Below are 27329 nucleotides of genomic sequence, written 5' to 3' on the forward strand. Positions count from 1 at the left end.
ATGCCTCCCTGAAAGGATTGGGAGCCCACCTGCTGATCTAGAGCCTACTGGAAGTGCTCCAGTCAGGAAGCATACTGTCACATAAATCTCCTAGAATTGAAGGTGATCTTTCTCGGTCTTCAAGCCTTCCTTCCGAGGTTCGTCGGTTCTCGTCAGGACAGAACACTACCACAATGTTTTATCTCCTAAAACAGGGAGGGATGAGATCCCCCTGTTCTCTCAGCCCAAGCACAACACATATGGGAGTGGCTGATAGCCAACGACATCTTGTTGAAAGTGGAGCATGTCCCAGGAGTGCAAAACGATTGCTCTTTTTCTCTGCTGAGGGAATTGTCAAAAATGTCACTAGTGGGAACTCTTGCCAGCAGATAAGGTTCTTGGAGGAACACCTTCCACTTCTCATGGGTGGGGACGATCGATTGTATTTCCCCCAATTCCACGTATTCCAAGGATCGTACAGAAAATGAAGAGAGCCGTCCCGGCTCATTCTAATCACTCCGGCATAAGCAAGGGAGTACTGGTGCACCAAGCTTCATTTCCGATCGGAGTTCTCACACATTCAATTCCAGCGGGTGGAGGATCTCCTCTCAATGATCCAGGGCTAAGTGGTTCACCCGCAAACTCGCTCACTCAATTTGTTGGCCTAGCTCCTCACCGTGCTGAATTCAGAGATCTTACAATTTCTGACAAATGCAAGTCTATGCTTCAAAAAGCCGAAGCTCCATCTAAACTCAAATGCTACTCCGCACAATGTGAAAGATTCTGCTCATGGTGTGCTTCTCAGTCTTGTAATCCTCTCTTGTCAACACCTGAGCAGATTCTGCCTTATCAACTACATCTCAAAAAGTCTGGCCTAAACCATGCATTCATTAAGGTACACCAAGAGTCTGTTTCTAGATACAGACAATGCTCTGGGCAATTGTCTTTGTGATCCAACAGACTCGTGAAAGAGTTTTACAGGTCTATTCAGAGCTTACCCTTCTATCAAGCCTCCTCCAGTACTCTGGCAGCTGAACACTGTCTTTTCGCAACTCATGAGATCTCCATTTGAGCCTATTCATAAGTGCACATTGAAATTTCGTTCATGGAAGGTGGCCTTTCAGTTGGCCATAACATCTGCCAGACGTATTAGTGGGATTCAGGCTTTCACGTTAAAAGAACTTTACCTACAGTTTTTAGAAGACAGAGTACTTCTGAACATTAAACCTTCATTCATCCCCAGGGTACCTTCAACATTTCACCTTAATGAACTGGTCATTATGCCTTGTTTTTTCTCTAATCCATCTTCACCAGCAGCAAGAGCCTTGCATTCGCTGGACATTAAGCGTTGTTTAAATTTTGTACTTGCAAAGGACTAAAACATTCCGAAAATCAAATCAATTGCTCATTTCTTTCTCTGCTCCAAGAAAGGGAAAAGCCTTAACGTGAGCTAGTATTGCTCACTGAGTCTCCTCAGACATTGTCTACTGTCATGAGAAGACTGGGCGTCCACTGGCTGCAAAGGTGAAGGCTCACTCAATTTGGAAGGTTGCTGCGTCATCAGCCCTGTTCGAACGAGTGTCTCTTCCTGACATCTGCAGGGCGACGACATGGGCTTACGCCCATATCTTCACAAAGCATAACTGCCTGGAGTAAAGGAGATGTAGCGGTTGGCCAAGCTACCCTGCGAAGAATGTTCTCATAAGGTATGCAGCTATTAGGCTCAAATCTTCTGTATTATTCTGTTTGTTTTTGTTAACCAGTTTAAGAACTTTTATTATGTTTCCTTGTGCTATATGTTTCTTGATTTTGCACAATTTCAATGTCTTGGGTTTGAGTAATCATATTTAAGGCTTGTGTGTCATGGTGGAATGGTTCAACTTGCCCACCATCATTATTTATTAGATACTGCTTATAAGTCTGATTCAAGCAAATGAATCTATAAAAGATACAATATTGTAGAAGAAACAAGTTACTTACCTGTACACTGCGGTTCTCCGTTATTGATATATTTTATAGATTCACATACGGACCCTCCCTATTCTCTGTTAATCTCTGTAATGTCTATCAATTGTATACCTCTATTACTTTATTTACACCTCGAAATCTGATGTATAGTCGCCCTGCAGGGGATGAGTGCTTCAGGGCCTCTGCTCTGATTAGCTGAAGTTTGAGTGTTTTAAATCAATGTGAATTGGCTACTTTTTTTTTCTTCTATGAAGTTTAATGTCAATGCTTTAGCACTGCTTTTATTACTGTTACCGTGGGACTCCCACCATGACGAAAGGGAAGATTTAAGCATATGAATCTATAAAAGATATCCGCACTGGAGAACCACAATGTGCAGGTAAGTAACTTTTTTCTTCCTTAACTGTACACTGTGGTTCTCCAGTATTGATATCTTTCATAGATTCACATGTGACCCTGCTATCTCCCCATGGGTTCACCACTCCGTATTGCTCTGATACTATTACGTTTTTTACACTTGTGATCGAAATCTGAGGTATGGTAGCCTTGCAGGGAAAGAGTGCTTCAGGGTCTGGTCTCTTATTGGTTGAAGTTTGGATCTTTTAAAACAATGTCAATATGTTAACAATGCCAATCCACCTCTCTATGGCTGTTAATTCTATGTATAGCACTCACTCCCATCAAGACGTCTGCTAAGATTCAAGCATGTGAATATATGAACTATATCAATACTGGAGAACCATATTGTACAGGTAAGTAACTTGTTTTATTACTGTACATTTCCCTTTGAAAATCACTTTTGCAGGATCACCCACCAAGTGAGCCAGGACCAAATTTAGCATATTTACTTGATCAAAAGCTGAACTTATGTCCATAAAAAACAAGTGCCTGGTGCCATCAAGGGCAATGCATATTTATGTGAATGCAGATTTAAGTTGAGGTGCTGTTTCATACTAATCTTCGGTCAAGATCTGTTTGTATATAGCCCAGTCCTTAACTGTGATCATATATATATGCATTCGCTAAAATCAGCCACTTCTGCCAGAATCTGTCTCTTATGGTGGAATGTTTCCACATTATTAAACCAGATACAACCTTGGAGCCATGCAGATCCAGAGACCAGGTGGCATCTGTAGTTTTCCAAGAGATATAGGTCCACTTGCCAACCAAACAAGAGCATTGTCGGTTCCTAAGAATAGCAACCTGAGATCATCAAAATCAATACAGATGTCTACTCTACAGTCTGATGTCTGCTCTCGATGTGCTCATGAAGGTTCTCCTCATGGCTTCACATTTGCCTTGTTGCTGTTTCATTAGCACCCTTAGATAAATGGTTAGTCAGAGACTAGTCTCCCACGTTTTCAGGAGAATCTCCAGTTGTTTTACAGCACAATCTAGCATTTTCCATCAATTTGAAGTCCCAACTGTTCAGATTCCAGAAAATGTAGTTATTTTGGAGAGGTGATCCAATCCTCTGTTGCTTTATCATTTCCACTTCTGTTCAAGATACTCTCTTCAATAGAGTTAGAGGAACATTTTTCAAGCTTATCTTGGACCTCAGTATGGTGATTTCACAGACTATTTAGAGCCAAGTGTACAAGGCTATTTTGAGGTCGCAGTCAGCCCGATTCCCAAAAAAGCCTTTTTGGATGTACAAAACCCAATTTAGAATTCCGTAACCTATTACCGAATTGCAAAATGGGTTAGCGATTCGGCATTGGGAAGGGGCGTGTTAAGGGCGTCACGTCTTAATAGTGATTTGCAGTGGTATGTCTGGATGTTTCGCGAGCAAGATGTGGTAGCAAAATGTTCACATTTTACCAGCAACCTCAAGTAGATGGTAACGCATTTGCAAACAGTAAGGGGTCCCCAAGGGACTCCTTCCCTTTTGTGAATGGTTGTAAGAGCAGGCAGTGGTCCCACGGACCACTACCTACTCTCACAAAACTTAAAGAAACCTTTTCCTTTTTGTTTTTTTGAAACACATCCTGTTTTTCTTTAAGGAAAACTGGCTGCATTTGTAAAAAGTAAAAGAAATAATATTTTTTTTAATTGTTTTATTTAAAAGCAGTCACAGACATGGTGGCCATCCCTGTCATTTTAGCGATGCCCAGTGTGTTGCAAATTGTGACCTGCCTCATAAATATTAATGAGGTAGGTCTATTTGAGGAAAATCACTAAATGTGCTCTTTCACCCCGAGTGGGCTGGGTATGCTCAGACGTGAGTCCCAGGCTCTCCACACCACTGGAGTCAAGCTATCCAGGCTGATGAAGGCTGATAGCCAGAAACCGGTCCTTGGATGCTTGATTCCGGTCTGGGAAAGACATGGCTTGGTAGTTCGGACTGGACTGTTCCCATGAGGCACAGGGTCAGAGCTGATTTGCATATAGCCAGTGTCTAACCCAGGGTGGTGTGGAGTGCAAAAAAACGATGGATTTAGGCCCAGATCCTTGTACTGGGGTGAATGTATGACATTGTTCTACATTCTGTACATCAACTGTGTTTTTTGCAAACTTTCCTTATAGCGAATCACAAAAAAGTGCTACTTGATATTAGCAAACCTGAAGCTATGTACATCTGCCCCTTAATAAATTCTGCAGCAGTATCCTGCAGAGGATTGGCTCAACCAGTTGCTTCACAGTACAAGAAGGTTGCAGTTTCTAGCCAAATGTTGGCGTTCCTCAATGGAGTATGCCAAATATTCAAGCTGCGTCCTTGTCGTCTCCAACTCTTTTTTTCATTGACTTCAGATTCTTCTTTGTAAAACTGTGGGAACTAATTAACCTACAGCCTATGGTCTTTCCATGACCAAGACCTTTATATTAACCATCAGTAGCTCAAGGTCAATTTTGTAAGCCTCACATCTAACCTTCTTGTCTCCCAGGAGAAAAGCTGTTGCAGTCCTCAAGACCACACCACAGCAATGTTTTTTTTGTCACGCCCAGGGGGAACTCATTCATGTTTTCTGTGCAAGCTACCAAGAGATATGTTCCTGGTCTCTTAATAATATACTTCTTTCAGTTTTCATATTTAGGGTAAGAGACATCCAAGTCAACAGCTTTTGCTGTCCAGCCATACATCAACAGGGACCTCGTAGTTTTCCCAGCCCCAGAAACAAACCTCATGTCAGACTGTGCAGTTACACTCGAAATGGCTTCTAATGTTACATCCACTAAAGACTATAATTCGAGACTCCGCTGATACCTTTCTTAACAAACAACAACGCCCATCTTTTCTGTTTTCTCTTTATATCAACAACCTGGAGCAGTTCCTTCTGGGTCTAAGGGCAGACTGCCCAAGGGTTGGGCTGCGGCATATCCCCGTCCTGCTTTATGCAGATGATGCGGTTTTACTAGCAAGAACACCACGTAGCCTACAAACCCTGATAGAGGGGTTTGTGGAGTTTATGAGTAACTTAGACCTATTTGTCAACCTAGGGAAATCATATGTGCTCCTGGCCGGCAAAAAACCTTCCTCCAAATTTGTTTACACAATTGGTTCCCACATTTTGGAGCAGGTTAAGACGTTCTCCTACCTTGGGGTAACTTTTGATGGGGCCCTGCAATTTACCCCTTTGGTGGCGGAACGTTGCACTAAAATGATTGCTTCTAATGGGGCGATAGCTGGATACGGCAGGAGGGTGGGCAGATGGAGTCTGGAACAGGTGATGAATTTGTATGGCTCCATAACATGCTCCAAGGTAATTTATGGGGCAGAAGTCTGGGGGTTCGTGAACACAACTAGTATCCAACAGGAAGAAAATAGGTATTTGAAAGCAATTCTGAGGGTGCCACCCAGTATGGCTGGTTTTATAGCCCACAGGGAGCTAGGGAGGCCATATTTGGAAGACTTGGTAAAACTCAGGCCAATAGTGGCCTGGTTAAAAATATGGATAAACCCGGATGCGCACTTAAGCAGAGAAATTCTATCGGACTGCCTAGGTAGGACCCACTCAATGCGCATCCCCTGGCTCAAATACGTGAAAAATACCCTGGAGGAGCTAGGGCTGGAGAATCTTTTCACGAACCCATCCACTATTTCAGCACAGCACAAGAAGCAAGTAGGGGAACTATTTTTGGGGGAAGAAACCCAACGGCGAGCTGATGCTGAAGGAGTGAAAAAGACTGTGAGGGCCCATGGTTTGGTAAAAAGCGTGGAGGGTATGGAGCCTTACTTATTTCTTCTACATAATGCACAGGACAGATTTTTAATGTGCCGTCTCAGACTGAATCTGCTCCCCTTCATGTTGGCTGTACCTGCCGGGTTTACTTCATCTATCGAGCAGAAGGGTCCCTGTGGCTGCGACAATCGGTCTCCGCAGGATACCCTTCACTTTGTTTTGCTTTGCCCCTATTTTTCCATGCCTAGGCGTAGATTCCTTGTAAATATTTTAAAAAAGGCTCATCTGGAACACGCCAGGGATGCCCTAGTATTTCTGTTAAAAGCCTCTGACCCATTAACTCTATGTAGCATTCTGAATTTTATCAAAGTCGCAATTCGTTTAAGAAAGACGAGGGGAGATGAATGAAGAAATTGTGATTTGTATTTATTGGGCCCTTATGTTGGCACTCTTTTTAGTGTATCAATTATGTACAAGGATCCTAATTAGTATTTAATAATGTTTTATTGTTATCTGTGTATATAAATGTGCTTTTATGGTGTTTTTTAATCACCGAATAAAGATTCTTGAATTGAATTGAATTGAAATGAGGACAAAAGTGGCGAAACCCAACAAGACTACGACTGTGCCATAGTTCCATAATCTCGGTTGGAATCCTTGAAGGACAAATGGTTATTTTACCTCGTCTCAATAAACACTGCAATCCCACTCGAAACAAACCTGGTAGCAGCACTGCAAAACAACTCCACACACATTAAGAACAAACAAAAGGAGGAAGTAGACCAGACTTCCCTCTGGTGGCCACAACCAATACTGGAGGGCATTGAGGCCACAGGTATCCCCCTCCCATCCCCATTCTTCTCCAACCAGCCTGGTCTGTGTAGACCAAAAACAAAATAGGTGAGAAGCCCACAGTTACCCACGTCACAAAGCAAAGACCTTTCGCTATCTCGTATAACATCACCAACTCCACCTGCAATTTCAAATAGTGAAATTATCATGGCTGGAGAGACCGCGAATCCTCTTGCAGTTCCTCATCAGGAGCAGTCCCATCCTTTGCCATTCCAATCCAGTCCAGATCAAAAGCAATGTGAAATACTTGCTGCTATCTGAAATATTCCTGCTGCTATTTTAGAAATTCACTTTTTAAAACTCCGTCCTTTTTTAAAAACTATTCGCACCTTACCTGGCTTGTAAATCGTACTGTGTAGTTTCCTCACTGTTTGCTCCCTTCCCTGCCTGTGCCCCGTTCCACCGCCGGTTTTCCCGTTTGCGTGGAGGGCACGTCGGCAGACAGCTGATCCCCGCTCCCATTGGCTCCCATTGGCTGGTGTTGGTCAGGTGGGGCGCCAGACTCGGGACCTGATATATTTAACCGGGATGACTTTCTCCGCGCACAGCGGACGCGCGCAGCGTGCGCGCGCTGAAGTTGCGCCAAAGTTAAGCCCATCTGCGCCCGTCCGCGCTGAGGACGCGCCAGGCGGGCTGGGCCACGTTTCATACTCCAAGCAGACCGTGAGTTGTACTCTCGCTCCGCGCTTCTCTCATTTAGACCTCCGCTCAGAACATGTCATTTCACGACATCTCCTGAAAACCTTGCTAATATACAATGTTGTAAAGTGGCTTTTAAATCAACATGTTCCCGACACCCCATCAGAAAGCAGGTTAATCCGGGGAAATCATTGCGCGAAGATATTTTAATAAAAGAGGCTGGCCTGCTCATAAATGCTAGGTCACTGGCCCGAAAAAATGTAGCATTCAATGACTTTGTCTCCCAAAAAAATCCCCCCTGGGTCTTTATAACCGAAACGTGGGGTTCTGCATCCTCAGGCCCTGATCTGGTGGAGGCAGTCCCTGAGGGCTATACTCTGACCAGGATGGACAGGACTGGGCGCTGGGGTGGGGGACTGGGAATTCTATTCAGAGACACTTTTACCTGCCGCACTGAGTCCCTTTCCTCTCCCTCTGACAACTTTGAGGCAATGCACTTTTCTATTAATTTTCTTCCCTCAGCTTCCTTTTCTGGCATCCTCTGTTACAGACCTCCGGGTCCTAGAACTACTTTTCCGCAAAATATTCTCAAACTCATTGAGCCTTTTGTTGATAAGCCCAATTTTAGTATCCTGGGCGGTTTTAACTTCCATTTAGAGGCCACAGATACCAAGGATACGATGACACTAATAGATGGTCTAGCTGCATGTGGTCTGGGCCAATTGGTCGAGGGCCTCACGCACTCCGCTGGCCATACGTTGGATGGCATTTTTACTAATGATGCCAGATTAACGACTGGCACACCCATCCCTCTTTCTTGGTCTGACCATCGAGCAGTTCCTTTTCACCTTAATATTAATCCTACGTCACCAAATAAATCTAAGAGTAACCTTTGGGAGACCAGAAGAATTTACGGAGCGATCAATGAGGATACCCTTGCACCTTTCATGGATGCTTTCAGCTCTCTCTCTTTATCTGATCCCAATGCAGCTGCATTGGGTCTCTCTAACGCCCTAGCGAACGCTATTGACACCCTAGCTCCGGCTAAACGTCACTACTCAGCGCAAAGGAGTCCTTCCCAGCCTTGGTTCTCTGACCGTCTAAGACTTCTACGTCAGAAGTGCAGACAACAGGAGAGGTCTTGGCATGCACACCCTGACCCCTGGGGAAAAGCCCTACACAAATCTCTACTGAGAGACTATAAGAAGGCTATTGTTGAGGAAAAAGTCATTTTACCAATCTTACTGCCTCTTTAAAATTATCACGAGATCTGTTTAAAATAATTGACTCTCTATCGGCTCCTAAAGTTGCCGATCCTATTTTTGAAACACAGGAGCTCTGCGATAATATCGCGAGCTTCTTCCACTCCAAAATTGCCGATATTTATAACTCTCTTGAGATTTGTAATCAGGAGCTGGATGCTAATTCAGAACTTTCTCTTCCTATGCTCTCCTCTCCCCATACTGAGACCACTGAAGTCTATCCCAAATTGCGTCTCACCGGCTTCCCTCTCCTGACCTTAGAAGATCTTAACCTTCGCCTTGATGCCACCAAGTCATCCTCGCCCCTAGACCCCAACCCTTTAAGAACTTTACAGACCTGCTGAGGGGTCGTCCTCCCTCCGCTACTAGAGGTTATGAACATGGCCATCAGTGAGGGGATTTTCCCCTCATCCTGGAAGACTGCTGTTGTCAAACCACTGCTCAAAAAGCCCGCTCTGGACCCGGGAGTGTTAAAAAACGTTCGTCCTATCTCCCTACTTCCAGCCCCGGCCAAGATTCTTGAGGCCCATATCAATCGTAATCTCTCTGCCTTTATTGAGAGTTCAAACTTATTGGATATCTCTCAACACGGGTTCCGGGCCGCACACAGCACGGAGTCTGCCCTCACGGTTGTGATTAATAATATCCGCTTGGAGGTTGATAAGGGACATTCTACTCTGCTGGTGGTGTTAGATCTCACAGCAGCTTTTGACATCCTGTCCCCGTCAATTCTGATCTCCAGGCTTAAGGATATTGGGGTAGAGGGCACTGCTCTCAGTCTACTCTCCTCCTTAGGGAGCAGAGAGTTAAGATGGGCAATTTTCTGTCCGCCTCGCGAGAAGTGCAATGTGGGGTACCGCAGGGCTCTTCTTTGAGCCCTTTGTTATTTAACATCTACGTTACCCCACTTGCCAAGGTGGTGAGATCCTTCGGCCTTGAGGTGCTATCGTACGCAGACGACACTCAGATCCTGGTCTCTATTACCCAGTCGGCAAGCGATTCAGCCCTCAAGTTTAGAGCATGCATGGAGGCAGTCTCCCAATGGATGGTGCGAAATTTCTTAAAACTGAACGGGGACAAAACCGAGATTATGGTCTTTGGAGGTAGTCTGGACCTATGGTCAAAGGACTGGTGGCCACCTTCCCTGGGGGAATGCCCTCTTCCCTCCCTCTCTGCGAGGAACCTTGGGGTGCTAATTGATCCCGCTCTATCATTTGACGCTCCGGTAAATAGAACGGTGTCCACCTGTTGTGCCATCATAAGAACGTTAAGGAAGATTGCTCCCTATCTGTCCCATGCAGCCCGGAAACAAGCAACAGTTGCTTTGGTCTCATCGAGGCTAGATTATTGTAATGCCCTCTATAGTGGCATTAACAAGAGCTCCATCCACCGTCTTCAGATGGTGCAGAACGCCGCGGCCAGGATGGTCCTGAACCTTCCTAGGCTAGCTTCGGTAACTCTGGCCAGAAGGGATCTTCACTGGCTTCCGATTCCCTCTAGGATTTCTTTCAAACTTCTGTGTCTGGCCCATAGTGCTTTTCATGGCTCAGGCTCAGAGGGTATCGGGTCCCTTCTGTGCGTTTATACTCCCAGAAGAACCCTTCGTTCAGCATCTAAGAATTTGCTCTCGGTCCCCAGAGCTGTGAAGGCAAAATGGGGAGGTAGAGCTTTTTCCACCTTAGCTCCAAAACTTTGGAATTCTCTCCCTCCGGAACTCTCCAGTCAGGCCTCTCTGTCGGTCTTTAGGAAACACCTGAAGACCTGGCTTTTCTCCCAGGCATATTAGAGGCCGTGCTTCCGGTGGTTATAGTGGTCTTCACTTGGTAGTTTGGACTTTCTGTTTGTTTGTTATCGCGCCTTGATGCCCTCTGGGGCTAAGTTTGCGCGTTATAAAATGCCTTTCATTCATTCATTCATTCTCCAACAGGTCGTGCAGGCGTCTGGTGATGCCTCTTAGCTTCGCCCTATATACAGACATTCCCGGTATCAACAGATTTACGGGTGTATGCAGCCCTTCAAGCCAGTCACTAGTCCTCTCTGGTGTCATGAAGAAATGTGTTTTTTTTAGTCTGACACTATGCAGAGTTTGGCCAGGAGCATATATTTTAAGCCAGTGGTCCGCAGTCTGTGTCTTACTGCAACCCGAAGATTACCACTGTGTCTGCAACGCTCAAGTGTAGGCTGGGTAAATCTTTATCGCAAACGCCTCCGAGCCCACCTCGCCCCCTGCCTTCACATCCTAGCGTATAGTGTCTGTTTCTACAATTAAAGGGTGGTGAACTGGGTTTCAGAATGGGGCCCATGGCCCTATGAGCACCTTCTTTGGAGAGCAGCATCGACTTGCCCTTCTAGACTTAGGGTGTCTGGAATCCTGGTCTTGAGAATTAGCTCCATGGACAGGCCCACAACGCAAGCTCAAAACAAGGAAACAAAGGTTATTGCAATGGAATTTTCCTTCCAAGTCCTCCACCTTGTGCTCCAAAATACATGTTTTCTTCTCTAGTGTGTAAGCCGCTGACCTAATGTCTGCCATATTCATAGTGATAGTGCCCACTGCTGCCTCAGTGGCCTTGGTTCTCGCCACCATTTTTCGGGCTTAAGCAGGGTTGGGTCAACATAGATGGTAAATTGTATAGAAAAGCGCAGTCCTGAATCTTTCAAGGCCTCTATGATTGTAGAGGAGGCAGGCTTCAGCAGTCTATTTCATAAGTTCATCAGGTGTGTCTGCATAGGCTTCACCCTACTGGTGGCATATTGTATTGCGCTGTTTTGCAAATTTCTGCTTTCAAAATTCTGTCACCTCATATTATCCATGCACATTATAGGAAACCTGCCGACACAGCAGAACCATGTAGATGGGCACTGCACCGGAGGTCTCTAACCAAGGGTGAGAGGATTGGGGGAGATTTCACCAGTAAAGCCATGGATTTGCCAGACAGTGAAGCATACAGAAGTTCTCCAGCAGACTCAATGCATCAACGCACTCACAATGCCTAACACATAATCCATCAAGGGTGATAACAAAGCCTTATCAGGCCTCGCCACCATTCTGGTGACTGGGACCTCTCAGCCTGCCAGACAGGGTGGAGCCCCCCTTTCATGCACCCCCTCTCACCATCTCATTGGCCTGGATTATCTCCTCTCAAGACCTACATTCCACAATGTTGAGCCCACAATCCAATCCTCTACACACGTTCTACCTCTCCCCACCGGAACCAGTCTCAGTACTTTCTTTGTCCATGTCTACCACCAGGAATCCAGGCATTCCTTCCCTCCTCAGACACTGAGCTTGACTGCAGATGTGCCTCTAACTTTATTACCCAGACGGCCACCTGGTACTTTTGCAGATTGTCTTGAGGAGAAAACAGCCTAAGAGGCTCACCTCTGGCTCGCTTCATAGTCCTTAAAGCTCAGGCACTTCACACACCTCATTGTGACTCAAAGCTGTGACTAGGCGTGGTCTTATTACTTCAAGATAAAGTAGGAGAGTCTTCCCATATAATGATTAATCAAAGTCATATCCATTTGTGTGTAACTTTCATTTTTATTAGTAGAGAAACGTTTTGATATGCAATAGGACTTAGCAACAGCTAACCCTTGTTTCACCCTATAGGGCTGGTATGCCAGGGGCTTTCTCAAGGCTTTACATCAACAAAGGTGTTGCATCCAATCAAAAGAAATCCAAGAACTCCAGAATAAAATTGGAAGGAGATTTATTTCTTATAAGAAGAACAACACAAATGATCCATCAGGTGTCTCCCTTGGTCAGCCTCCACTCAATAACTGAAGACAGAGGCTTCCAAGAGAGCAAGGTTCTACGTTACTAGGTTACAGAACAATTTGAGAGATGCAGGCTTAACTAATGCTAGGTACTTAAAAATACTATAAATGTAAGGAATATAACAAAAGGTTTACTTGTAGGCTGCAAAAGTCAGTCAGTCACTGTGCAATACTCAAGAAATCCCCGGGGCCAGCCTCTAATTCAGAATTTGCTGACAAGATATTGTAGTATTTTTGCAATGTGGCACTGGAGCCAGCCAATTTAGCGGACAGCAGCCATAGCGCTGGCCACACCCCCATCGGAGGATTTGTTTTTACCCAAATTTCTGCTATATTTGTTCTTGGATTTCTATTTAAATTGCCCTTAGCCACTTTTTTTCTGTTGCCATGATTCATGTTGATGACAAAAGAGCTTTATATTTTTGTGTGGCCATTAACAAATATTTCAGATGAGGTTGCAATTTTTTAAATCTAATTATGGGCATTCGTTTGTGTAAAGGCTGGCTCAATCAAGATTTTCAAGGTGTATTAAAGCATTCATTATAATATGTAGCCATGTTTTTACCCGATCCGCAGGAAGCACCTTCAAAAGGTAGTATGTTTGCAAGCTGCTGTTAAAATTCTATTAGCTTAAATTTGTTAAGGAGTGACCTTTAAGTAATTTTACCAAACTATGAATTCTGAAGCCCACACTGATGATCATGCTGCTATGATTCTTCTTTGCTACCTGTAGCAAGCATGCAAGTGTATGGTGCCACATTGTTGCCCTAGGAAAAGTTAACACTAGTGTAAATTAAAATCTTTCCCAGATCCTAGTCCATGTACAAATTCTCCAACTGCCCCAAGGTAACCGTGCATCATTTCAAGTATGGTTCAGAAATAGTATTAATTGCATGACATTTCCAGGTTCCTTTCAAGATGATCGGAGTGTCAATGCTACACTCAGGCTATGTTTATATTCGTTTTTGAACAGCAAGCATGTTACTCTTTGAATGACCCTTGTTTCTCAGACTTCTGTTACATAACAGCATGCTGCCCGTCTTGCTACAAACTCATTACTACAACCGAGAATATTCGGTTGTCTAATATTGATCGGCGAAGAACTATGGGCAAAACACAATTAATTGTAAAACGTTCCCAACCATCCCATGAGAGCAGTGGTGCGTTCCTGGTGCCAAATTCCAAAACAAATCAACAGGTTCAAAATAAAAGTTCAATTTCTAACCATACAAATGTGACAAAAGATTGCAATTTGATATTCAAAATGACATGGAACCTCATAGTTTTATGAAATTTGTAATATGTCCATGCCCTCTTTAGACGGTTCCAGGAAAATTTTAGATGCCTTGCTCAAAACGTCTGCTCTGTCTTTATTTGTTCAAGTGTTAGTTACATTGTGCCTCTTATTCAGCTTAGACCTACACTTTATTATATACCTTTAGGCAGTTTGGGATTGTCCCCCTCTTCTGTGGACATATAGAGAACATTGTATACTAATCTGCATATTGCAGAAGGTGACAACTTGATCAAATAATAGTCTCTGATGCACTACCCGTTAAACCCCAGAATCTGAAAGACTTGTTAGTGATAGATTCCTTACCTTACAACAGAGGTCTTCAAACTTGTGTAGGTTGAGCCCCCCCAGCTGATTATTTTTACATGTTGGGGGCCCCCCCCCAACACCTGACAAATTTCTGGAATCTCGTACACCACATAATGGACCGCCACCCTCATATCCTGGGCCATATCTGGCAAATAATGTCCAACACAATAAGTGTGTTTAGTCAACTGCAGGTTTGTGAGTGGGTGTGGTTAAATGACAAAGGCTTATTACACAGCTCAAAACTCAATCTTCCATTGACAGGTGACATTAGTCACCTGACCCTGGTGTACCACACCTGAATATAATCGATGCCACTTTTATTGTTGCCTTAAAAAATTCTGGATATACAAGTAACTTTGCAGTGTCAGCCCCCAGTAACAAACCCGCCCCCACCTTTCCAGCCTCCCTGGGAAACGCCTGATACCTGGTGCAGCCAGTCAGCCATGCTACCACCCTCCAATGGTGCCCCTCATCTTCGCATAGACCGTCCCTCATGTGTATTTGATTTCTTTTATAGTGCTACTCATCCCAAGTATGTACGGCAGGGTGTCGAAGTGCTTTAAATCACACACATTATATAACGACAATGACTCATATAAATGTGAAAGTCAATGTTCTGAAGATAATGGGGCTACAAGGTGTAATCATACTTTCATCCATCATTCAGTCTATCACCATTCATTCATCTCACCATGTCCTTCCACCTGTGTGCCCATCCATGGCCACACATATTCAACCATTTGCAAATCTATCCATCATAAATCCTTCAATCCATCATTTCACTCATCCATCCCTACATCCACCCTTTAACCCTATCCATCCGTACACTCGTCCATCCATTCACCCTTTTAGTCATCCATCCATTCTCCCTTTCTCTCTCCATCCCCCTTTCTCTTAGCCACCCATCAAGCCTTCCATACACCCACCCACCCATCCACTCATCCACTCATGAATCCATCTATTGACCCTATCACTCATCCATCCTTCCTCTCATCCATTCACCCTTTCACTCCTTCACTCATCGACCCATCCTTTTGTCCATCTACCCTCCCTTTCACTCACTCATCCATCAATCCTTACATCCACCCTTTCATTTATCTGTCCATCCACCCTTTCAATTATCAATCCATCCATCATTTCACTCATCCATCCACCCATTCACTCACACATCATCCACCATTCCATCCATACATGCATCTATTTATCTTTTCGCTCATCCATCCTCCCACTCACCCATCCATCCTTTCTCTCATTATCCATCCATTCACCCTTTCACTAATCCACTCCACCATCCACCCATCATTCACTTACTCCCTCACCATTTCACATTAATTATGTTCTGAGCTTTCAGGTGGCGCCCCATTCAGCCCAAGACCAATAGAAACTCTGGGGCCTCTCCACACATTCTGCAGGAGGGGGCATCTTTTTTTGTTATGCCACTTCACCAAGCACATAATAATAAAAAAACGGGGACAGTCATTTCAGCTGCAGTGGGAATCAGGGAGCCTCTACTGCCATGAAACAGAAAACAAAGTAACTGATAGTCCACTGTAGACGGTCTGCGCGTTTGCTTTCGGTTTCATAGCAGAGGAGACTCCCTGCCTCCCACCGCAGTTGAACCATTTCAGCTCTCACAATGAACCCATTCCCGGAACGGTTAGCTCTTTCCAGAAGAGAGGCAAACTTTCCCTTGAAATTAAAAAAGCATGGGCACGTCGTGACCCATCCATTTCCCCTCCAACCCTCCGTGACAGCTGAACCCCCTCCATGTCCCCCCCACGGACTTGTGATGTGGGAAACGATAGTAGGAGTTTAGGATGGAGTGCGCGCCCCCCCTGAGATGGCATCACGCCCACCCAGGGGGGCGCGCCCCACAGATTGAAGAACACTGCCTTAGAATATCCCCAGGCGTCAGACTAAATCCAGAAAGTTTTTCGTCAACAGTAGCCCTGCACGTCGGTAGGTTGCGTCGTGTGGCTCCGCGTCTGTCGCTGGCGTTGTAAGTGCAGAGATGACGTCACGGAGACTACTTAGGCGCCACCCATGCGCGCTGACGTCAGTTCTTTCTTTTTCCGCGCCAGCAAGCGCAGATCCGGTTAGTGCACGTACCCTAGTCACTTTTTTGACTAACTTTTTTGAGACTTTTTTGTCTACTTCTTTTCGAGTCTTTGACTCCTGGTGCCACGTAGGGATGCCTGGGTTTAAATCCTGCAGGGCCTGCCGCCGTCCGATGTCGGTGGCCGACCCCCATGGCATCTGTCTCTACTGTCTGGAGCATGACCATGACTCCAGGTCATGTTCCGACTGTCTTGCCATGGCTCCGAAGGCTTTGTGGGAGCAGTCCCAAAAGCTGCTGGAGGCCCAGTAGTTGTCTCCACGCCGTTCGAGGTCCAGGGGTCGCTCGAGGGACCGACCGCGGAGCCATCTTCATCGCTCCTCGTGGTCCAAGTCTTTACCCTCGGAATCGGGTAAGAGACGTCACAAGAAAAAGTCGAAGAAGCGTGTGCGCGGTCAGACCTCCCCCCGTCGGTCTCCGGACACGGATGAGGGGGGCAGGGGTCCTTCCCCCCCACTGCTCCGTTGGAGCCTGAGAGTCCCGCGGCCTACCCTCCCTACCCGGGTCCGTCGGCGACTCCGGCCCAGGTGCAAGAGTTTCTTTGGCGCCATGGACGCCTTTTCAGGGCTAGGGCTCCTGCCAGCGCTCCTTCGGGCCCCGCGGTCCCTATTGAAGGCCCTTGCTTGCCACCTGCTCCAGCCCCGGTGCTGCAAGGTCCTCTGCCGGCGGCTCCGGCCCCTGCGGCTCCGTTCCCGGTGCCGCAATGGGTTCCGTTCGTCCCACCTCCGCCCTTGCCCGAGTTTCCGAGCCATTTTGCCAAGGCTTGGAACCCTAATTGGGACATGGAGCCGGATCGGCCCCGACTGGTGGCGTCCCCGGCGCCGACTGGTGACGTCCCCGGCGCCGTTGGAGCACTTTTTCCCCTGTGCCTCCCTTGCCACCGCAGCCTGTGTCTTGGGCCATGGAGGAGGGGGATGTCTGGGAATGGTCGGAGGACCCTCCTGCACGGCAGTGCGATTCCGAACATTAGTGGGCGGAGGACTCAGAGGATGCAGGTGGCCTTGACCTCTCCTCTGAGCCCGTGTTTGTGTCTCCTCCCGCTGTCATGGAGGAAGGTACCACATACACTGTGGTGCTCCGTAGAGCAGCTGAGGCTCTTGACCTTGATCTGCCTACTGTTGCCCTCCAGACGAACCTTCTTACTGAAGTGCTTCAGCCGGCGGCAAGTTCTATGGAACCTCTGCTTCCGTTCAATGCGGCCTTGACGGATGTTTTGAAGGGGCACCTGGTCTAGACCAGCCACAGGGGTTCATTCAGGCCTCCACTTCCCAAAGTGCATTCCCTACCGCTCCGCCAGATAAGGAATCGAAAAAGCTTGAGCAGTTTGGCAAGAAGTTGTTTTCCTCTGCCAACCTGGGGCTGCGGTCAGTCAACACTGCATGCCTCTGGGGCCGCTACTCTCACGCTGTGTGGGAAACGGTGGCGCAAACTTTGCCCCAGTGCCCGGAGGAGGTTCGGGCTGTACTTTCCCAAGCTGTTGCAGAGGGGAAGGATGCTGCGAAATTTGCCATTCGGTGTGGGCTGGACACTGCACACTCTTTGGGGAGAGCCATTTACACAACGGTGGCCCTGCGTCGCCAATCCTGGCTGCGGTCCACAGGGTTTTAGGGGATGTCCAGAGTTCCCTCATGGACATGCCTTTTGATGGTACTCGCCTGTTTGGCGATAAGGCAGACTGTGCGCTGGAGCGTTTCAAGGACTCTCGTGCTACGGCGAAGTCCTTGGGTCTCTCAACCACACCCCCGTCCACGTCCACCTTTCGTTCCTTTCGTGGCCACGGAAGGGGCATCCCTACACGTTCGTCAGCCAGAAGCCTGCGCAGAACCAACCTCAGCGCGGGCATGGTGGCCGCTGTGGCGGCACAGGGGGCCAGCTTGCGGGTCAGTCTACCTCTGATCCCGCAGCATCTGCCTCAAAGCCTTCCTAGTTCAAGCTTTGGGGTGCACGCCAGTGGGTGGCAGGATTCAACATCACCTGCCCCACTGACGCTCGGTCACTTCGGACAGGTGGGTGCTGCAAATCGTCTGAAGGGGCTACTCCCTCTCTTTCAAGTCTACCCCCCAGCCATGCCACCTCAGTTCCGCCGCATGTCGGGGAATCACTTTGCGCTTCTCCATCAGAAAGTCACGGCCCTCTTGGCCAAGGGGGCCACCGAGCGCGTTCCTGGGGCAGGAGTAGGACGTGGTTGTTATTCCCACTACTTTCTGGTCCCCAAGAAGGAGAAAGGGGGCCTGCACCCCATCTTGGACCTCAGGAACTTCAAAACGCTTCCTCCGAAAGGAGAAGTTCAAGATGTTGACTCTGGCTCAGGTCTTGGATGCCCTCGACCCTGGAGACTGGATAGTAGCGTTGGACTTGCGGGATGCATATTTTTCACATCCCCGTCCAGCCGGCCTACTGGCGTTACCTGCGGTTCATGGTAGGCCAGGAGCATTTTCAGTTTGCTTTTTTTCTCCACTTCAGCCTTACCAGCGCCCCTCAGGTGTTCACGAAAGTGATGGCGGTGGTCGCAGCTCATCTGCGCAGGTCAGGGGTGTCAGTCTTCCCCTACCTCGGTGACTGGTTGTTGAAGGCAGACTCGCCCCAGGCAGTCGTCACCCACCTTAAGACTTCGGCCGACCTCCTGCATTTGCTGGGGTTCTCCATCAATGTGCCGAAGTCGCACCGGAGTCCCTCTCAGAAACTCCCCTTCATCGGAGCGGTACTGAATTCGACGCAGTTTCGGGTTTATCCTCCCGAGCAGCGAGTCCGGGTTATTCGGGCTATGATTCCGATCTTTAAGCCTCTATCCCGGGTTTCAGTCAGGATGACCCTCCCGCTTTTGGGCCTGATTGCCTCCTGCATCCTACTAGTGCAACATGCCAGGTGGCATATGTGGGCTCTGCAGTGGGACTGGAAGTTCCAGTGGGCACAGCATCAGGGCAACCTGTCCGAACATGTCCAGATCTTGGAGGGCACTGCACGACAATTGCAGTGGTGGCTCACGAGTCGCGATTGGGTCGATGGCAGATCCCTCTTCCTTCTCTAACCGGGGCACACAGTGGTGACGGATGCGTCCTTCTTAGGATGAGGTGGCAACTTGAGAGAGGCGGAGATCAGAGGCCTCTGGTCTCCGACGGAGTCCCAGCTCCATATGAATCTTATGGAGCTTTGGGCGATCCGACTTGCACTGAAGGCCTTCCTTCCCTCTGTCCTGGGAAGTGTAGTGCAGGTGTTCACGGACAACACCACCGCCATGTGGTATTACAACAAATAGGGCAGGGGGGTCTTTGACCCTATATCAGGAGGATCTACGACTCTGGACATGGCTAGAACATCAAGGCATTACCTTTCAACACCTGGCAGGTTCTCTGAACGCCAGGGCAGACAAACTCAGCCGTCGGTGCTTGATGGATCACAAATGGCGTCTGAAATCGGACGTAGCGCAAGGTCTCTTTCTGCAGTGGGGAGAGCCTTGGTTAGATCTTTGCCATCGATCGAAGAGAACGTGCAATGTCATCAATTCTGCGCGTTGGAATTTCCAAGGCAGCACTTGCTCGGCGACACTTTTCGTCGCGAGTGGAGCTGTGGTCTGTTGTACGCCTTTCCGCCTATACCACTTTTGCCCAGAGTGCTGAAGAAGATACGGCGCGACCGGGCCCAAGTCATCCTAATGGCTCCGGATTGCGCACGAAGATTCTGTTATCCCGAGCTACTCAACATGGCGATCGATCCCCGATCCGACTGCCTCTTCGGTAGGATCTTCTGTCGCAGTAGCAGGGGACGGTCCTCTACCCGAACCTGTCCAGCCTCCACCTCCATGCATGGAGATTGAGCAGCGACAGTTGACCGCTTTCGATCTTCCTCCCGAATTTTGTGATGTCTTTCTGGCAGCCAGGCGTCCCTCCACTAAGACGGTATATGCCTGCAGGTGGAACAAGTTTGTGGCATGGTGCACAGCGAAGTCTGTGGATCCCCTTTCTGCCCCTCTTTCTGATGTCCTTCTGTTCCTACTATCCTTGGCCCAGCAGGGCTCTGCTCTGGGCACCATCAAAGGTTATCTTTCGGCCATCTCTGCCTTTCTAAGGCTTCCAGATCATCCTTCTCTCTTTAAGTCCCTGGTTGTTAACTGTTTCCTGAAAGGCATTACACACACGTTTCCTCCTGTGCCGTTCATAATGCCTCAATGGAACTTAAATCTTGTCTTGACCTATCTGATGTGTGCTCCTTTTGAGCCCCTTCATAACTGTCCATTAAGTCTTTGCACTCTAAAGACGGCTTTCCTGGTAGCTATCACCTCTCCCAGAAAAGTGAGTGAGCTCCAGGCTCTTTCTTCTAAACCTCCTTTCCTTTCTGTTTATCCGGACAAAGTGGTTTAAGTACCCGTCCTTCTCTCTTGCCAAAGGTTGTCACGCCCTTCCATATCGGGTAGACCATCACTTTGCCCACCTTCTTTCCACATCCTTCAAAAGAGGAAGAGAGGCTCCACAGTCTGGACCCAAAACGTGCGCTCTCGTTCTAGCCCACACAACAGTCCAGGGTGGATGACCAGCTCTTTGTTGGCTTCGTGGGCGCCAAAAAAGGTTGGGCCATGCACAAACGAACCATCTCTCGTTGGGTCGTTCTGTGCATCAAAGCGTGTTACTCGGCTAAGAAGGAACCTCCTGTGGGCCTGCATGCCCATTCTACCAGGGCGACGGCAGCCACTACTGCCTTGAAACGCAGCGTTTCCTTGCAGGACAGTTGTCAGGCAGCTACGTGGGCTTCGCTGCACACGTTTACCAAGTATTACTGCCTTGATAGTCAAGTCCGGAGAGACGGCTTCTTTGGCCGTTCTGTTCTCTGTGACTTTGTACTGTAATCTCGTTCGCAGACCCACCACCGGGGTTGGTATTGCTGCGGTGTCTGTTCTAAGGTAAGGAATCTATCACTAACGTGTCTCTTTCAGATGCACAAGTTACTACTTGTGTAACAATATATCTGTAAGAGACATTAGTTGGTGATTCCTTACCGCCCCACCCATCCTCCCAGTTCTGCTAACTGATTTCTAGGGTTAAGGTCATCCCTTTCAGGGCCCTAGTTTCAAGGCACCAGTGGTCAGTTTCTTGCATGGCTCTGCGTACCTGGCTCGGAAAGTCGTGTACAGAACAGACGTCAGCGAGCATGGTTGGTGCCTAAGTAGTTTCCGTGACGTCATCTCCGTGCTTAGGATGCCAGCGACAGACGCGGAGCCTCCCGACGCCACCTACCGACGCGCAAGGGTACTGCTGACGAAAAACTTTCCGGATCCAGTCTGACGCCTGGGGATATTCTAAGGTAAGGAATCTATCACTAACTAATGTCTCTGACAGATATATCGTTACACAAGTAGTAACTTGTGCATTAAGTGATTTGCAACATGCACACTGTGAGAAAGTGGCTATATATATATATATATATATATCTCCAAGATAAGGTACAGTGTGTATAGAGCCCACAAACCCCAGAGGTTAAAGCCAGGTGTGACCTTACTCTCTAAAGTGGTAGCTTGGTCGAGCAGTTAGACAGTGTACAGCATTTGTTGTAATACTCAGTCAGCAAAAGGTTTCACACACTCAAAGACTGAACTCCAGGCCAATTGTTTTTATATCAAATATATAGTTGTTTTATTTTTAGAACCAACAGGTATCAAAATATACTGTTCTTAATATGAGAGGTCTCAGATGAGTACTTTGCAGAAAGGCAATAAACTTTGTAAACACAAGAAGTACAGGGTTTGCAGTAGGCAACACAATTCTAAACACAATTTAGCATTGAGCTCAATGGGTTTTTCTATATAAATACAGCTGATTACTTTGTAGATTACTCTGGTAGTTCCAGGACTGGATCCTAGATTCAGTCCCGGGGTCTAAGCTGAAAACAGTTTAGTAAAAACGTTTTAGTTATTGCAGTGATTTTTAAGGAATATAAAGCTATTTTAAAAGTTCACACTTCGAAACTTTTCAATGAAAATATGGCAATGTTATCCAATGGGAGAAAATTCAGGTGGCAGTTAAAGTACGATCTTGTTACTTTTGTAATCCAGTACTGGGATCCTAGGTCCAGCACTGGGGTCTCAACTTAAAACAGGCAAGTAATTACGTTTCAGTATTTGGTATGATATGATTTTTAAAGAATATTTCAAGTTTTCAAAAGTAGACACTTAAAAGAATTTTCACAGAAAAGCACACAATGGATTCCTGTAGAGAAAATTCAAGTTACTAGTAAACCCGGCTAGGATTACTTTTGCGGTTCAGTACTGTGCTACAAGATGCAGTACTGGCTTCTCTCCTGATCACTGGTGAGTACTTCGGAATTCGGATGATTTTATAGGAATATTTTAAGTTTTCAAAACTTCACACTTAGAAGATTTTTCGCGGTTGTGGGGGTCTCTGGTTCTTGAGCCTGCAGGTGTCGTCTGGTTCATCAAAGAGGGTCTTTGGACACCGGACTTCGGGTCCCAGTCGCCGGGGGGACGTCCTCGTGGTCTTGGATCACTCGGGCATGGGCCGGGCTCAGTGGGTGCAGAGTGGGCAGGTCTTGAGCTTCCTGGCTGGCACCAGGGGATAGTTGTTGAAGCAGAGCCTCTGCTTATGGGAGTCCCAGTTTTTAAGAGGGTCAAGGCAGGCAGGTCCTCCAGGAGTCCCAAGGTTGCTGTCCGCAGGAGTCGCCGGGGTTAAGCAGGAGCAGGTTCCAGGATCGACAGGCCGGTAAGGCTGGGGCCAAGTTAGTGGGTGTCATCCTGTTGTTAGCAGCTGCACGGCGGGTCTTCTTCTTCTTGATCTTCTTTCTTCTTTTCTTATTGGGATCTGACGAAGGACGGTTCAGGGAGCCCCTAAAAACTGAATTTAGTGGTGTTACAGGTAGGGTAAGGGCAGGGACCAATAGATCCCTGTCCTGGGGTGGGTACACCCCCTAGCCTGCTCCTCTCCCTAGTTGGGATTGGGTAGGGCTCCCCATCTTCAAGATGGCCGGATCCTGGGGTTGTGCTTCACCTCGCCTCCCCCACCTGAGGGGTGGGGTTGGCCCAGGCTGGCACCCCCCCCTTCCTGACGTAGGGTTTCCCGCCAGTCTTCCCGACAGAGTGGGGGTCAGAACTGGTGGGGGCCCGTTGCTGGGTACAGCAAATGGTCTGGAGAAGCTCACAGAGGCGGCATGCCTTTGAAGCTTCCCCTGCCCATCCTGGGGGAGGAGACCTAGCACCTCGCCCAGGATGTGCATTGCTGCAGGCCCAGGAGAGCGGGGGGGCTCTCCACCCACCAGGGGTCCAGCAACATGTATGTTGTGTAGCAGCCAAGGCAGCCTCTCAGTCCAGACGTGGATTGTAGGTTTAGGTTTCATGGGGCATCTCTAAGATGCCCTCTGGTGCATTTTACATTAAACCTCACACTGGCATCAGTGCCTGTTTAATGTGCTGAGCAGTTTGATACCAAACTTCTCAGTCTTCAGTGAAGCCATCATGGTGCTGTGGAGTTCGTAATGACGACCTCCCAGCACCAGATACTCTTAAATGGCAGCACTGCACTTTCAGTGCCCAGGAATGGCCCTGGGTACTGTAGGGGCACAGGGCTCCTGCACCTGTGTCCATACCACTGGCATAGGGCACCCAGCTAGAGGGGTGACTGATGTATGCCAGGGCAGTGGGGTTGGTGGGCATGGCACACAGGGATGTGGGCAATGTCGACTCTCTGTTTAGTTCTGTACTTAGACACTCAGCCTGCAAGGGCACTGTGTGGGTATCAGGGTACAGGGCCCCTAAGGGTGGCACAATAAGTGCTGCAGCCCTTAGGGGTCTTCTCTGGTCACCATGCCCTGAGTACCTAGGGTACCATTTACTAGGGGCTGATAGGTGACCACAGATGCCAATTGGGTTTTGTTTCAATACAGCCTTAGGGAAGGAACATAGGCCCTGGGTACCTGGTTGGCAGGAGCCCAGGGCACACTCAGTCAAAGCACATCAGCAGTTCAGCAAAAAGTGGGGGCCTACTAATGCAAGAAAGATGGCACTTTCTCACACACACACACACAAAGTAAAACTAGTTGAACCATTCTAGATAACAACATAAAGGCTAACTACTAAAACTCAGACAATGGTCAGATCGAGAACAACTCATTAAAAAGAATACAGGACACCTACATGCACTGACTGCTTCTCCACCAGTTGTGCAAATCACAAACCACGTGATAATGGGCAGCTGTCCCTCTTGTGGAATGAGGTAACGTTTTTTTTAATGTGAACTCTGACATAGCAGGGTTATACAGTTACAGACTAAACAACAACCCTCTAGCAGTTACAGTGCAGTCTTTGATACACTTCACGTTAAAAAAGATTTAACAGGTAAAACACTACAATATGCTATAAGCTATACACTGCTCATGAAGAAAGCCAAGAACTGATGCATAACCACTTGCTCTGGACAGCTGTGAGTGCTATGAAGCCATACCAACGCTAGGAGTGTGTTACATAAATCTGGATATCTTAATAATGCAAGTTTATATGATAATGTAAAATCCTAGTCTCCTAATGTATTTTTACAGATGTAACATTTTGCTAGCATCCTTTTCCATCAGTTTATTTGCGCTCCTGTTCCCCTTAACACGTCTGCCCTATTTTATTTCCAGCTGCATTTTTCCAAGACTGTATATCCGAGCAGGACCTTGATGAAATGAATATTGAAATCATTCGGAACACACTGTATAAGGTAAACTAATCTTGCTGCATTTATGTTATGCAATGTTTACATTTTTAAAACGGGGCCTCGAAAATAACTTGTGTCACTTTTCCGGAAGGTTGCATTTTACCCTTTGTGTTCTTTCAAATTGACCGATGTTATGACCTTAGTTGCCAGTTGACGTTTTCCAGAGATCAGCTTTTTTGCCCGTTGCAGAACAGAATGATTATTCTTTATCCTCTCCTTCGAACAGTACGGCTCACCCAGTTCTGTACCCTTATCTTCATTCGAAACTCCAGTGTACTCAAAAAGCCCGCTATCATTGCTAAAGCTATCCATCTGGAAGTTGAGCAGTTCATCTGCTTTCATATTTGAAAGGCTTAGTTGGCTGCCACCCCATGTAAACTCGGGGGTAGTTCCAAAGTGTGCAGTGAAGTTTTCATACAGCTCTGTTCTTAAAAACTGACTGGCACTAATTAATGTTTGCTTGCAGATTACCACATTGATACAAGAACCTGTGTCCTAGGTTGGAGTCTTCTGAAAATCTAGTTTCCGAAGGATGTCTGTGAAAAGCAAGTAGATTTATTTATGGATCAAACTGAGTAGTGTGCATAAAATGCATTTCTAATTCCCACATGTCATATTAATACATAGGCAAGGCTGAGCATCAAGTTATCAAAGCCAGACATCACATTGACTTCCTGCCACCAATTTCACAGACCTCTAGCCTTGGAACCCCTGATCGATTGCCGTCTAGCACTGACTCCCCAAAAATGGTGACCCTAGCATTGAAAGCACCCACTGCAAGCCCACAGATAGGCTGTGCAACGGATGGGATTCAATCTGTTTGCCCTGGCTCAAGAGAATTGACCTCAAACCTTCGCATACTGTCCTGGAATGTGTCTGGGTAAGGCCAAAGCTGGTACTTCCCCACTGGGTCCAACATATAGTGTAATTTGATATCTGCATTCTGCACAAAACCGGGTCCACAACCCCTGTTTTCATTCCCGGATACGTCCCGTTTTGCTGCCCAGCCATCACCAGTAGACCAGGACGACCTGCTGGGGGGCTGTTGATTTGGATTAAAACTGAACTCCAATGTACTATCGGAGACCTTGCAACTAAAAGACCCAATATCCTAGCGATCCATCTCAGGGGTTGGAATGGTATAGGGTTAGACCTCTTCAACGTCTATGCTCGAGGTAACAAGACGGGCTGTAGCTCTCCAACTCTTCAAGTGCTGGAAAATTGTCTTGAGGAGAGGGAGCCCCAGTCACAGCTAATAATTGCAGTAGACTTTAAAGTCACCTTTGAACCACTAGACCCAGAAGATGTAACCAACAGTGACAAAGTGGATGAGATGTGGCTGTCCCCCCTCTTGACTTACCACTGATTTAAAAAAATGGATACAAACAGCACTACATCTCCATGCCCTAACCCTCGAGTTTGGGTTAAGGGCTGTTAATGGTCGGACCAACTCAGATAAGATGCGGGCAAACACAACAGAACTACAAACACGAGCCGTATTGATTACATACTGTTAGATGTCAGAATGTGGCCACGAGTGATGGACATGATAGTTGGGACGACAACTGAGAGCGACCATATTCCTCTTGAGTTCGATATGGTATCACCTAGGGCCAAAAAATACTAGAATCCCAGGCATGACACTTTCAACTAAGGAGATATGCCCCACTAATGATAACAGGCAACTTAAATGGGCATGAGTAGCAATTGACACCGCTAAATTTGAGGATATGAATCGTATACTCCTAGAGAGTACTAACGAGATGCATAGCTTACTTGAGCAGCGGGAGGGGTCCACAACGATTACGGTCATCCATACACTTCTCTTTGAGCAACTGGCATCTTATTTTAGAATGCCTAACTGGACCCAGAGCAAGTCAACATCTGCCAGACCACACTCCTCCTGGTTTAATCAAGAGTGCAGGAACTTACGGTCAAAATTGGCCATCGCCTTCTGAGCAAATGACATAGTGAATCTAAGAGAGGTAAGGAGATCCTACAAGATAGCTCTGGCTCGAGCCAAAAGGGACTGGGTCGAGAATTGATGGCTCCAGATTAGTGAAGCCTGTCTGAGGAAAGAGTCTCAACTTTAGAGGAGGTGAGATCAGTGATGGCATTTGTAGAATACTTTGACTTTCTTTGAGGTAGGAAGATGTGTAGTTTAAGTTACTTCTTCATACACTGAAGATTTGTAGCCTCAGTACTAGAGTCAAGTGGTGGATGGTATCAAAAGCCACTGGTCGGTCTAAGATGGGTCCAAGAGCATTAATGCTGCCTACACCCTTATTGTCCACTGTCAATTTCAGATCACCT

The 27329-nt window shown here is 47.1% G+C and overlaps 1 protein-coding gene across 2 annotated transcripts in view; it reads left to right on the forward strand.

The window, feature by feature from the left end:
- ATP6V0D1 (ATPase H+ transporting V0 subunit d1) overlaps positions 1 to 27329 on the forward strand; it is a 218893-nt gene that overhangs the window by 99492 nt on the left and 92072 nt on the right. For both annotated transcript variants that reach the window (XR_013603626.1, XM_078669739.1), the window contains exon 4: positions 24940 to 25019. Coding sequence is in view for 1 of the 2 variants with exons in the window: in XM_078669739.1 (XP_078525865.1) it covers positions 24940 to 25019 (80 nt within the window). In the remaining variant the exon portion in view is untranslated. The remainder of the gene's footprint in view (positions 1 to 24939; positions 25020 to 27329) is intronic.

This window comes from Lissotriton helveticus, chromosome 12, assembly GCF_964261635.1.
Source record: "Lissotriton helveticus chromosome 12, aLisHel1.1, whole genome shotgun sequence".
NCBI lineage: Eukaryota > Metazoa > Chordata > Amphibia > Caudata > Salamandridae > Lissotriton > Lissotriton helveticus.